General features: G+C 34.3%; 3 protein-coding genes across 3 annotated transcripts; all 3 read right to left on the bottom strand.

The window, feature by feature from the left end:
- Positions 1 to 5,065: 5,065 nt before the first annotated feature.
- Positions 5,066 to 5,863, bottom strand: LOC128985137 (putative gustatory receptor 28b). Its single transcript, XM_054404519.1, has one exon. It carries the CDS (start codon positions 5,861 to 5,863, stop codon positions 5,066 to 5,068), a length of 798 nt encoding a protein of 265 aa, XP_054260494.1.
- A 3,560-nt stretch (positions 5,864 to 9,423) lies between these two features.
- Positions 9,424 to 10,269, bottom strand: LOC128985136 (putative gustatory receptor 28b). Its single transcript, XM_054404518.1, has one exon. The coding sequence runs from the start codon at positions 10,267 to 10,269 to the stop codon at positions 9,424 to 9,426; it is 846 nt and encodes a 281-aa protein (XP_054260493.1).
- Positions 10,270 to 13,358: 3,089 nt separating this feature from the next.
- Positions 13,359 to 14,207, bottom strand: LOC128985135 (putative gustatory receptor 28b). The gene has a single exon (XM_054404517.1). The coding sequence runs from the start codon at positions 14,205 to 14,207 to the stop codon at positions 13,359 to 13,361; it is 849 nt and encodes a 282-aa protein (XP_054260492.1).
- Between the last annotated feature and the right edge of the window lie 520 nt (positions 14,208 to 14,727).

Genomic DNA, 14,727 nt, shown 5'->3' with positions numbered 1-14,727 from the left:
AAGAGAAGATACAAGGTGAAACATCAATGTCATATGTTTGAAAGGTAAAAGACTTTGTGTTACATATTTATCGTATTGTAGCAAGATCCTGGTTTTAATTTTTGATGTAAAATCTCTTAATGCATTTATGAACAAATAATTATCGTTTCGTAAAGGTAAAATGATGATGAATTAGTACATCAAAAGATTAAATCTCTTTTACTTGTGTTCATAAATTCAGTAAGCAGGCAGACATTTTGGTAGGGTAAAAAAATATACAAAATATTAAGTGTATTGTTATTCTTTCAAGAATAAAGGCTTCACAATGCACAAGTAAGTTAGGTAAGCTCTTTACATAAGCTTATAAGTTTTGAGTCTACATTATACGTAAGTTAAAAAATCAAACATCATTTTGATATTGGTAGACTTATAACATAGCAACCGAGATAGATCAGACATCCCTATGTAGGGATATGATGTTCCCACAAACATCATATGTTCGTACATTTTTATTTTACAGTTCGTTTTGTAATTTCTTATTATATTGGTAAAAATCCAGTTTTAAGAATTTTCAGGGTACAAAATCATATCCTGTTCCAACGAGCGACAAACAATTGGTAAAAAGCATGAATTTGACTTTTTCCGTTCTCTAAGCTAAAGCTGGACACCATTTATTTTTATTATTATTATTATGTGTATTATAACGACAGGACTACTTATTTACGATATTACTGTTTATGCCTAACCTAATTTCCCTTTAAAATTACTATCAACACTGGATCTCAATTATTTGGTATAGGGGTTTGTATCCATTAAACAAATTCATGCTGGTGGGAGTATACTTAAAATTAAGTACTTACTGAAAAATTAAGGCTGGCCAGGATTATGTTAAATAAATTATCAGAAGTAGGGTGAGAGGGTATTATTTGAAAATACCGTCGTACACAATGTTCCATTCAGTAAACTACTAAAGTAGTTTTATTCAAGGACCACGCCAGGAATTACCGTTACACATGTGAAGAACGACCTTCTGACTTCATAAATAATAAATCGTACTTTACCATCATGTTAGATCTTTAGTGACGTTATCACATTTGATGGCTTTGACTTTACTATTGATTATCATTCTTTTCTCAAAAACCTTGGTAATTTTTAAGTGTGAAAACTTTAACGGAATGTATTGTTAAATTTACAAGTTCAACAAGGCCAATATATAATAATTTTATTTATTCACTAGCGCTTTCAGAAACTAGGTTTTAATCTTCAGGCACTAGTACACTGGTATAAAAAGTAAATATTTACTTAATAATAAATTAATTTCAAACAAAGTTAAAGCAGATGTTGTAAAGGACATTGGAAAAATATATAAGAATTAATATTAGAAAAATAATCTTTAGAATTTTGGATATATTACAGTGTTGTTCTTGATGTAATTATTGAGCGGAGCGAGCGAAGCGAGCGTACCTCTTTGGGATCAACTTCAATGCAACAAATAAAGCAACATCACTCAATAACGGCAGAACACATTTCAGCTAAACTTAACAAGATTACTTAGACTAATAGTGAGATGGTTAATAAACAAACAAATTTCAATTAGATAATGCTAATGCAATTTAAAACGAACTTAAAATTTCCAAATTTTAACATTAGGCTTATGGGACTAAAGTAGCCATATGACAGTTTTTTGTTTACAAGAAAAATGTAAACAAGAGAATCATAAGGTATTTCTGAACTTTCTAGACTTTCCTTTTAAACATTTTTAAACCATGAACCTATTTGTGTTGCCAGCTGATTAGAAACAGCCAATGTTAGAAATCAGGATTTAATAAGCGATATATTGAACCGAATCGAAATCGATATTTAATCCGATAATACATCACAGGTTATATTATGATGAATTACATCGACGGTGCAGTAAGTTATTACACTTATTAATAAAACGCAGATTGAACACTGATCTAATTTAGGCATGTGGGGAAGGTAGGTCGGGGTTTATGAGTATTCGTGACTACATTAAGTGTTTTGAAGTAAGGTTAGATTAGGAAGGTAAAGTGTAGGTTATAGGTTATTGATCGAGTTGTTTATTTGTGTTGCACCAAATAAACTGATAATATTTTCCTGGTCAAAACTACCATAATGTACTTTTGGAAGAGGTATCTGAATAACAAGATGTAGTAAAAACAAATCTGAATTATTATAATCTTAAACAATAAAACCAGCATTAGTACATCTATTGACTTTTTTACATTTAGTTACTTATGCAAATATCAAATCACGTTTGTTCCGCTCAACTGGCTTTCACCTCTCTGAAAGCAACCCTAGTTTTCAGTAATTCCGAGTTTATAATTGAGCCGTCTTCATTGTTTAGCAAATAATTTTCATAAGTTTTTTTTTCTTTCTATAAAATAAGATTCCCACGCATTAAGATGTTGAGGTTTTATAATTTTTTTAAAAGTATAAGGTTTCCTAAATTGAAAATATGTCCTGTACTGTGGCTAGCAAGGGCTAACTTTTCAGGAATCTGTATTTTGCATGAGCTTGGTGTTCCTTTAATCTTGTTTGGGTTTTTTCTTTTTGTTTGGCCGATATATTTCATGTTACAATCATTACAATTAATTTCATAAGTTCCAGACATGTCAAATTTTGATGTTTTTTTAGGATTGCCTAATTTTGATTTCAGTAGGTTAATAGGTCTGAAAGTTAAATTTTGTGTTGTTTTATTTTTTTAAATGCTCTTAATGTTACTCGCAAATTTTGAGTTGTACGTTATACTAATCCAGTTTCAATTGTGTTTTAACTCAGTTGTCTAAATTATCTACTGTCATAGAAACTTTTACACTTACACTGCACAAAAATCTGGATTTAATAGTGATTGCAGAAAAGTTGGGGATCAACACCAATAGTTATTTGGAATGCAAAACATTCTAAACTTTTGACAACAAGATTACATTTTATCAAAAGATTTTTGTTTTATTAGCTTGATAAGTTTCATTACTTTAAAAGCATTTAAATTTTGGAATTTTCCTGTTTACACTTGGGCATTTGTTTGGACAACTTTATGAATTTGTCAAAAAATGTTTTCAGCGAGACGGGCTATTTACTTTAAATTCATTCTCAACAAAACTACTTTTGTCAAATTAAATTTTACATCTACTCAATGGATATGAACACTTTTAAAACGGCCGAAAAATGTGGTTATATAAAATGGAAGAGAAAAGTGATTGACACAATTCAGGGTCAGGATGAATTGCTTCAACTTTAGTGACTGTTAAGGTTATGTGTTCTATTGAATGTAGTTGCGTAGAACTACACTGAACCACAGTTTCAACCTTTACGAGTGTTCAGCTTTAGTTACTGTTAAGGTTATGTGTTCTATTGAATGTAGTTACGTAGAACTACACTGAACCACAGTTTCAACCTTTACGAGTGTTCAGCTTTAGTTACTGTTAAAGTTATGTGTTCTATTGAATGTTGTTACGTAGAACAACACTGAACCACAGTTTCAACCTTTACGAGTGTTCAACTTTAGTGACTGTTAAAGTTATGTGTTCTATTGAATGTAGTTACATAGAACTACACTGAACCACAGTTTCAACCTTTACGAGTGTTCCTCTTTAGTTACTGTTAAGGTTATGTGTTCTATTGAATGTTGTTACGTAGAACAACACTGAACCACAGTTTCAACCTGTACGAGTGTTCAACTTTAGTGACTGTTAAAGTTATGTGTTCTATTGAATGTTGTTACGTAGAACAACACTGAACCACAGTTTCAACCTTTACGAGTGTTCAACTTTAGTGACTGTTAAAGTTATGTGTTCTATTGAATGTAGTTACATAGAACTACACTGAACCACAGTTTCAACCTTTACGAGTGTTCCTCTTTAGTTACTGTTAAGGTTATGTGTTCTATTGAATGTAGTTACGTAGAACAACACTGAACCACAGTTTCAACCTGTACGAGTGTTCAGCTTTAGTTACTGTTAAGGTTATGTGTTCTATTGAATGTTGTTACGTAGAACAACACTGAACCACAGTTTCAACCTGTACGAGTGTTCAGCTTTAGTTACTGTTAAGGTTATGTGTTCTATTGAATGGTGTTACGTAGAACAACACTGAACCACAGTTTCAACCTGTACGAGTGTTCAGCTTTAGTTACTGTTAAGGTTATGTGTTCTATTGAATGGTGTTACGTAGAACAACACTGAACCACAGTTTCAACCTGTACGAGTGTTCAGCTTTAGTTACTGTTAAGGTTATGTGTTCTATTGAATGTAGTTACTCAAAACAACAACAACACCTTAACACATATTTTATTTAAACATTTTGATATTTTTATATTTACTTTTGAATTCTAAATTTCAGTTAAAATTGAATAAAATATAATGATACCATTATTGCAGTAAGAAAGTTATTCTACTTTTCAGACTTTGTGCTAGATTGAAAACAAATGATTCAAACAAAATCTGAATAGTTCGAAAACTACGTTTAAAAAATTAATTAACATATTTAGATGTCGGAGACGTCGACAAATATATTTATTTGCATCTAATATAGCCTACAACACTAAACAATTAATTATTGCTCAAATTCTGTGATATTTTATCTATTGCTAGTCACACGTCTCGTGGCACAACCTACATCAGAATATGGTCCATTGGTTTGCCTAGGGAAAGAACCACTAAACTCTTTACGTAACTCTGGAAATGAACTGTTCTATTATTGACACGATGTCCCTTCCTCTATTTTCCTCTATATTCCTCTTCATTTTCTAGTGGAAATATTCATTAACAGCCTAGAAAACAATCTTTCGTTTTCTAAAACAAACGTGTCCAGAGATAAAATACTATTTAACCATCACTATATTGATAACCCCACTGTTTTGTTCAAAGCCAAAAAATTTGACTTTCCTTATTGAATTCTTAGTCATGTAAAATAATGTAAAATTCACTTAGAAAATGAACAATTATATTGAGGCCCTTATTTGTTCAAAATATTCCAAAGCCGTAGTTAGTGATAGTGAGATGGTCTGTGATCATATACTTAGCTGAATAGCACTATTCAGCAAAGTATTTTTGAAGTCCACATCTTAGTCGGTGAGTTGTAGCACTACAATGAGGTAGCTGATTACAAGCGAGAGCATCTTGGTAACTAGAGACATGTCTATAGAGAAAACTCCTCCAACACTGAAGCTGACTCTGGCGTTGAACGTCGCTAGAGAGAACAGACTGACTGTCTCGATGATCACATCAGGAGAGTTACACGTGACCAGCTGATGGGCGAGGACAACTGTCTTGTGAGCTTCTTGACAGCAAGCCTCACACGCAGCGCAATGAGACAACAGAGCTGTTAAATCTAGAACTATGAAGATGAGTCTTTGCCAAGTGAATTGTACGGATCCAGCTGTGACCAGAAAAGTGAATCCTTCATTACACAAGAAGAAACTGCGGACGAACTGGACGGAGAGCAAGTAAAGAATGAAGTAAGAATTCATCTTTTGAACAACCTCCTGGAGTTCAGTGTACAGTTGAAATGCGTTTGCCAACTGCGAAGCTGTTGTTTGGGAGCTTACAGTTCCTGCTGATGAGTTTACTTCAATGATTCTTTCATTAACAGCTCTATAGATTCTTTGGAATGTGACCACGAATATCACGTGATATACTTGGGGTGCCAGGAAACAACCATATGTGAAGCTCGACAGAACATGGTACATAGCTATACCACCAGTCCAAGCGGCAACCGCTAGACCCAAGTACTGTGCGAGGACCCCACAGAGAATCATCTTCTGTTGTCTTGACGTGTATGTCAGGTTTAGACGTTCCATCAGACGACCTACATCTGCCCAGATTGACTCACAATGGTCAAAGTATTTCCAGTTGTAGATCATGCTCACTACTGGAACGCTATCAAAAGTGACGACCGCTATGGTAAACATCACTTTGTTAAATGTTATTTTGCGTTTGCCATTTGCAGTTGAATAAAAGTTATCTTGGTGTAATACTATCGTGATTGCTAGTATTACGAAACAGATGAGTTTACTGCGGCGATGGATTCCACAACTGAATAATATCCATTCAAGGGGTTTGAATATCATCATTGTATCAATTATTTTCTCCTGCTGCTAAATAGGCTGCTGCAGAAACCGCTCAAGACATCGTAACTATGAAAAACATTCTTCGGTATCATTAGTTTAAGTGTATAATGTTGCTGTCCAATCAGAACAAGTGTTAATATGTAAAGTGTGACATGACCGAATTAGTCGCATTGAATTTTTCCTTACTCTTGCTGTTGGCTGTATTTGCCACGTTTACCTACTTGAGAATTCATTCAAACAATTTTTAAATTGTTTTTAAGATCGATCCATTCTCCTTGTGTTATATCTGCGTTACCTTTTAGAAGATTAGAATTGGGTACACTTCTATATCTGATGGCACAAACAACTGAATGAAAATATCGATCAATATATCGATTATTCGATATATCGTTTGGTTGATTCAAACGATATATCGAATTAAGCAATCGAATAATCAATATCACTTATTCGGTTGTTAGTGCCAATTAGAATTTATGTTTAGGCCCACACTATAGTTTGTTCACAAAATGTAGGCGGTTTAAGGGGAAGTTCCCCAGCTACTTTTTCCTGCTTAATTTATGTTGCAGCTGATTGGTATTTTGAAAAATCTCATCTGTAGATCTATGTTTTAGCTATGTTAGGATCTTAAAGTGGAGGGGTTAGATGTCTTCCCTACCCCAAAACCACCGAAATGTTGTGAATGGAGTATAGTTTGAAATATTCCACATCTTTACAGTGATCCTTCAAATTCCGATTAAAGTAAATACAACCACACACAACTCATATCTACGCACAGGCCCTTGTCTATATAAACCTTTTCGTTGTAACTTGATACTGTAAGGTATTTACGTAAAAGGTTCTTACGGCCATATTCAGTTTTTTTATAAGGTCGCACCCTGTTGGTAAATCTTATAACTTTTAATGCTTTTGCATATCATAGAACCATTTTTTTCAAAGAGCTGTCTAAATTCTTTAATTCCTTTAAATATGAATACTCATAAGGTTAACACGGTGAACTACAGAGCCACTGGGGCGGTACCCGAAAGGATTTTTGAGATAAGAATATGCCTAAATGTTAATCGGGAATGTGAGCTATCATCATGCCAAATTTCAGCCCAATCCGTCCAGTAGTTTATGCGTGATTGAGCAACACACACACACACACACACACAAACGCACACACTCACAAACTTTCAGATTAATAATATTAGTAAGATAAATTATGCTGCAGCCCTTATTCTGCAGCTTTGTTGTGGGGTTGGGGGTTTTTGAATTAATTTTTAAAACACAATCAACCTCTTAAGCTTAAGTGCAATCTGTAACGTTTTTCATTGCATCTTATGGACTTATTCAACGTCTTATTATTCAACTGGTCTTCTTCACTTTTAATAAAAATACTTAAGGTACGATTATTTACAGCGAAACATAAAACATGTGTCCTCGACATTCCAGCTTAAACAGGAACCCCACGACCAATTTCTCTAAACTATGTTAGAGGGTATATTTTGGCACAGAAGTACGGCATGATGACTGACGTGACAAAGGAAAAAATCAAACTCACACAGCTTAAGAGTGGACCTCCCTTTGAAGACAAAAATAATGTGCCTTCTCAACAAACAGATATTTTTATCAAATAAAAGCATAGATTTAATCTGCACTACACTGATGAAATCGTAGAAGTTTTTACCACAAAAGACCCACCAATTCGATTTTAATACTATTAAAAGGTTCTTCCAAAAGAAGAGAAACCAGTTAACATAGTAATAATAACTCCGATGACGTACGGTATGGGAAATATGTTAATCATTGAATGATCAACCATATTTTGTAGATAACGCAATGGTCATTATTGTTTTTACAATTTATTACCCATTAAACCATGTTAAATGCTCAAAATTTGTAAAATTTTACTCTACTTGTCGCAGTTAGATGAATTAGCGTTAGCGAAATTAACCGACAATTTCAACGGGTTTCACCTGGTGTTCTATAATTTAAACCGTCAATCATAACTCAATATAAAAACGGTGCATCCAATATTTGCACACTAAACAATGAAAACTATTGCACTATACCCTTTTTATTATCAAAAAGCAAAGCCAAGGAACTTCGTTTATTAAATGTGTTTTGAAACTCTATAACTGACTAAAAGTACTGTGAACAAATAGAATTACATTTAAGTGTAATATTAAAGTACGATGACAGAAAAAAACAAAGAAATTGTTCAATTGTGTTTTTTTTTTCAAAGATTTTAAATAAAACGCACCAACGAGTAGCACCAAAAACGTTTCATAACACGATGTCGAACACAATAAGTGAATAATAAAACCCTAAGACATATTTTATTCAATCATATTGATATTTTTATGTAAGTAAGTTATTCTATTTCTCAGTCATTGTGCTAGATTGAAACATAATAATTCAAACAAAATCTGAATGGTTCAAAAACTAGGTTGTGAAAAAATGAATTAACATTTTTCGATTTCGGTGACATTGACAGATATATTTATTCTTATTTAATATAGCATACAACATTAAACAATTATTGCTCAAATTCTGTGATAATTTCACTACATGTCACACATATCTGGGGCACAACCTACATCAGAATATGGACCATTGGTTTGTCTACGAAAAGAATCACTAAACTGTTTACGTAACTCTGGAAATAAACTGTTCTATTGTTGTCACAATGTTTCTTCCTCTCAATTTTCTGGTGGAAATATTCATTAACAGACAAGAAAACAATCTTTTGTTTTCTGAAACAAATATGTCCATAGATAAAATACTATTTAACCATCACTATATTTATAACCCCACTGTTTTGTTCAACGCCAAAAAAATGTGACAACACTAAACAATTAATTATTGCTCAAATTCTGTGATATTTTTTCTATTGCTAGTCACACGTCTCGTGCCACAACCTACATCAGAATATGGTCCATTGGTTTGCCTAGGGAAAGAATTACTAAACTCTTTACGTAACTCAGGAAATGAACTGTTCTATTGTTGACACAATGTCCCTTCCTCTATTTTCCTCTATATTCCTCTTCATTTTCTATTGGAAATATTCATTTGCAGCCAAGAAAACAATCTTTCGTTTTCTGAAACAAATGTGTCCAGAGATAAAATACTATTTAACCATCACTATATTGATAACCCCACTGTTTTGTTCAAAGCCAAAAAAATGTGACTTTCCTTATTGAATTCCTAGCCATGTAAAACAATATAAAATTCACTTAGAAAAGGAAAAATGATAATTAGGCCCTAATTGGTTCAAAATATTCCAAATCCGTAGTCAGTGATAGTGAGATGGTCTGTGTTCATGTACTTAGCTAAATAGCACTATTCAGCAAAGTATTTTTGAAGTCCACATCTTAGTCCGTGAGTTGTAGCACTACAATGAGGTAGCTGATTACAAGCGAGAGCATCTTTGTAACTAGAGACATGTCTATAGAGAAGACTCCTCCAACACTGAAGCTGACTCTGGCGTTGAACGTCGCTAGAGAGAACAGTCTGACTGTCTCGATGATCACACCAGGAGAGTTACACGTGACCAGCTGATGGGCGAGGACAACTGTCTTGTGAGCTTCTTGACAGCAAGCCTCACACGCAGCGCAATGAGACAACAGAGCTGTTAAGTTGAGAACTATGTAGATGAGTCTTGGCCAAGTGAATTGTTCGGATCCAGCTGTGACTAGAAAAGTGAATCCTTCATTACACAAGAAGAAACTGCGGACGAACTGGACGGAGAGCAAGTAAAGAGTGAAGTAAGAATTCATCTTTTGAACAACCTCCTGGAGTTCAGTGTACAGTTGAAATGCGTTTGCCAACTGCGAAGCTGTTGTTTGAGAGCTTACAGTTCCTGCTGATGAGTTTACTTCAATGATTCTTTCATTAACAGCTCTATAGATTCTTTGGAATGTGACCACGAATATCACGTGATATACTTGGGGTGCCAGGAAACAACCATATGTGAAGCTCGATAGAACATGGTGCATAGCTAAACCACCAGTCCAAGCGGCAACCGCTAAACCCAAGTACTGTGCGAGGACCCCACAGAGAATCATCTTCTGTTGTCTTGACGTGTATGACAGGTTTAGACGTTGCATCAGACGTCCTACATCTGCCCAGATTTGCTCACAATGGTCAAAGTATTTCCAGTTGTAGATCATGCTCACTACTGGAACGCTTGCAAAAGCAACTAACTCTATAGTACCCATCACTGTTTTAAAAGTTATTTTGCCTTCGTCATTTGCAAAAATATAAAAGTTTTTGTAGTGTAATACCATTGCGACTGCTAGGATTACAAAACAGATGAGTTTGCTGTGGCGATGGATTCCACAACTGAACAATATCCATTCTAGGGGTTTCAATATCATCATTGTATCATTTATTTTCTCCTGCTGCTAAATAGGTTGCTGCAGAAACAGCTCAAGACATCGTAACTATGAAAAACATTCTTCGGGATCATTAGTTTAAGTGTATAATGTTGCTGTCCAATCAGAACAAGTGTTAATATGTAAAGTGTTACATGACCAAATTAGTTGTATTGAATTTTCCCCCACTCTTGCTGTTGGCTGTATTGCCATGTTTACCTACTTGAGAATTCTTTCAAACAATTTTCAAATTGTTTTTAATTGGGTACACTTCTATATCTGATGGCACAAACAACTGAATGAAAATATCGATCAATATATCAAATTAAACAATCGAATAATCAATATCACTTATTCGGTTGTTTGTGCCAATTAGAATTTATGTTTAGGCCCACACTATAGTTTGTTCACAAAATGTTGGCGGTTTAAGGGGAAGTTCCCCAGCTACTTTTTCCTGCTTAATTTATGTTGCAGCTGATTGGCATTTTGATAAATCTCATCTGTAGATCTATGTTTTAGCTATGTTAGGATCTTAAAGTGGAAGGGTTAGATGTCTTCCCTACCCTAAAACCACCAAAATGTTGTGAATGGAGTATAGTTTGAAATATTCCACATCTTTACAGTGATCCTTCAAATTCCGATTACAGTAAATACAACCACACACAACTCATATCTATGCACAGGCCCTTGTCTATATAAACCTTTTCCTTGTAACTTGATACTGTAAGGTATTTACGTAAAAGGTTCTTACGGCCATATTCAGTTTTTTAATAAGGTCGCACCCTGTTGGTAAATCTTATAACTTTTAATGCTTTTACATATCATAGAAAAATTTTTTTTTTCAAAGAGCTGTCTAAATTCTTTAATTCCTTTAAATATGAATACTCATAAGGTTAACATAGTGAACTACAGAGCCACTGGGGCGGTACCCGAAAGGATTTTTGAGATAAGAATATGCCTAAATGTTAATCGGGAATGTGAGCTATCATCATGCCCAATTTCTGCCCAATCCGTCCAGTAGTTTATGCGTGATTGGGCAACACACACACACACACACACACACACACACACACACAATCGCACAAACTCACAAACTTTCAGATTTATAATATTAGTAAGATAAATTATGCTGCAGCCCTTATTCTGCAGCTTTGCTGTGGGGTTGGGGGTATTTGAATTAATTTTTAAAACACAATCAACCTCTAAAGCTTTAGTGCAATCTGTAACGTTTATCATTGCATCTTATGGACTTATTCAACGTCTTATTATTCAACTGGTCTTCTTCACTTTTAATAAAAATACTTAAGCTACGATTATTTACAGCGAAACATGAAACATGTGTCCTCGACATTCCAGCTTAAACAGTAACTCCACGACCAATTTCTCTGAACTATGTTAGAGGGTATATTTTGGCACAGAAGTACGGCATGATGACTGACGTGACAAAGGAAAAATCAAACTCACACAGCTTAAGAGTGGACCTCCCTTTGAAGTCAAAAATAATGTGCCTTCTCAACAAACAGATATTTTTATCAAATAAAAGCATAGATTTAATCTGCACTACACTGATGAAATCGTGGAAGTTTTTACCACAAAAGACCCACCAATTCTATTTTAATACTATTAATAGGTTCTTCCAAAAGAAGAGAAACCAGTTAACATAGTAATAATAACTCCGATGACGTACGGTATGGGAAATATGTTATTCATTGAATGATCAACCATATTTTGTAGATAACGCAATAGTCATTATTGTTTTTACAATTTATTACCCATTAAACTATGGTAAATGCTCAAAATTTGTAAAATTTTACTCTACTTGTCGCAAGTTAGATGAATTAGCGTTAGCGAAATTAACCGACAATTTCAACGGGTTTCACCTAGTAATCTATCATTTAAACCGTCAATCATAACTCAATAAAAAACGGTGCATCCAATATTTGCACACTAAACAATGAAAACTATTGCACTATACCCTTTTTATTGTCAAAAAGCAAAGCCAAGGAACTTCGTTTATTAATGGTTTTTGCAACTCTATAACTGACTAAAAGTACTGTGAACAAATAGAATTACATTCAAGTGTAATATAAAAGTATGATGACAGAAAAAAACTAAAAGAAATTGTTCAATTATGTTGTTTTTTTTCAAATATTTAAAATAAAACGCACCAACGAGTAGCACCAAAAACGTTTCCTAACACAATATCAAACACAATAAGTGAATAATAACACCCTAAGATATATTTTATTCAATCATATTGATATATTTATGTAAGTAAGTTATTTTATTTCTCAGACATTGTGCTAGATTGAAACAAAATAATTCAAACAAAATCTGAATGGTTAAAAAACTATGTTGTGAAAAATGAATTAACATTTTTGGATGTTGGTAACATTGACAGATAAATTTATTCTTATTTAATATAGCCTACAACATTAAACAATTATTTCACAAATTCTGTGATAATTTCACTACTTGTCACACATATCTGGGGCACAACCTACATCAGAATATGGACCATTGGTTTGTCTACGAAAAGAATCACTAAACTTTTTACGTAACTCTGGAAATAAACTGTTCTATTGTTGTCACAATGTTTCTTCCTCTCAATTTTCTGGTGGAAATATTCATTAACAGACAAGAAAACAATCTTTCGTTTTCTGAAACAAATGTGTCCAGAGATCAAATACTATTTAACCAGCTCTTTATTGATATCCCCACTGTTTTGTTCAAAGCCAAAAAAATGTGACTTTCCTTATTGAATTCTTAGTCGTGTAAAACCATATAAAATTCACTTAGAAAAGGAACAATTATATTGAGGCCCTTATTTGTTCAAAATATTCCAAATCCGTAGTCAGTGATAGTGAGATGGTCTGTGATCATATACTTAGCTAAATAGCACAATTCAGCTAAGTATTTTTGAAGTCCACATCTTAGTCAGTGAGTTGTAGCACTACAATGAGGTAGCTGATTACAAGCGAGAGCATCTTGGTAACTAGAGACATGTCTATAGAGAAGACTCCTCCAACACTGAAGCTGACTTTGGCGTTGAACGTCGCTAGAGAGAACAGACTGACTGTCTCGATAATAACACCAGGAGAGTTATACGTGACCAGCTGATGGGCGAGGATAACTGTTTTGTGAGCTTCTTGACAACAAGCCTCACACGCAGCGCAATGAGACAACAGAGCTGTTAAGTTGAGAACTATGTAGATGAGCCTTGGCCAAGTTAATTGTTCGGATCCAGCTGTGACTAGAAATGTGAATCCTTCATTACACAAGAAGAAACTGCGGACGAACTGGACGGAGAGCAAGTAAAGAGTGAAGTAAGAATTCATCTTTTGAACAACCTCCTGGAGTTCAGTGTACAGTTGAAATGCGTTTGCCAACTGCGAAGCTGTTGTTTGAGAGCTAACAGTTCCTGCTGATGAGTTTACTTCAATGATTCTTTCATTAACAGCTCTGAAGAGTCTTTGGAATGTGACCACGAATATCACGTGATATACTTGGGGTGCCAGGAAACAACCATATGTGAAGCTCGATAGAACAAGGTACATAGCTTTAGCTTTACCAGTCCAAACGGCAACTGCTAGAGCCAAGTACTGTGCGAGGACCCCACAGAGAATCATCTTCTGTTGTCTTGACGTGTATGTCAGGTTTAGACGTTCCATCAGACATCCTACATCTGCCCAGATTTGCTCACAATGGTCAAAGTATTTCCAGTTGTAGATCATGCTCACTACTGGAACGCTAGCAAAAGCAACGACCTCTATAGTAGCCATCACTGTTTTAAATGTTATTTTGCCTTCGTCATTTGCAAAAATAATATAAAAGTTTTTGTAGTCTAATACCATCGCGACTGCTAGGATTACAAAACAGATGAGTTTGCTGTGGCGATGGATTCCACAACTGAACAATATCCACTCCAGGGGTTTCAATATCATTGTATCATTTATTTTCTCCTGCTGCTAAATAGGTTGCTGCAGAAACCACTCAAGACATCGTAACTATGAAAAACATTCTTCGGGATCATTAGTTTAAGTGCATAATGTTGCTGTCCAATCAGAACAAGTGTTAATATGTAAAGTGTGACATGACCAAATTAGTTGTATTGAATTTTTCCCCACTCTTGCTGTTGGCTGTATTTGCCATGTTTACCTACTTGAGAATTCGTTGAAACAATTTGTAAATTGTTTTTAATATCTATCTATTCTCCCTGTGTTGTTTCTACGTTACCTTTTAGAAGATTAGAACTTATGTTTAGGCCCACTCTATAGTTTGTTCACAAAATGTAGGCGGTTT

The sequence above is a fragment of the Macrosteles quadrilineatus genome, unplaced genomic scaffold (genome assembly GCF_028750875.1).
Source record: "Macrosteles quadrilineatus isolate MER2022 unplaced genomic scaffold, UCM_ALF_1.0 Scaffold_2__2_contigs__length_208266976, whole genome shotgun sequence".
Taxonomy (NCBI): domain Eukaryota; kingdom Metazoa; phylum Arthropoda; class Insecta; order Hemiptera; family Cicadellidae; genus Macrosteles; species Macrosteles quadrilineatus.
Note: the sequence above shows the minus strand (reverse complement) of the source record. Positions and strands in the feature narration are given on the sequence as shown.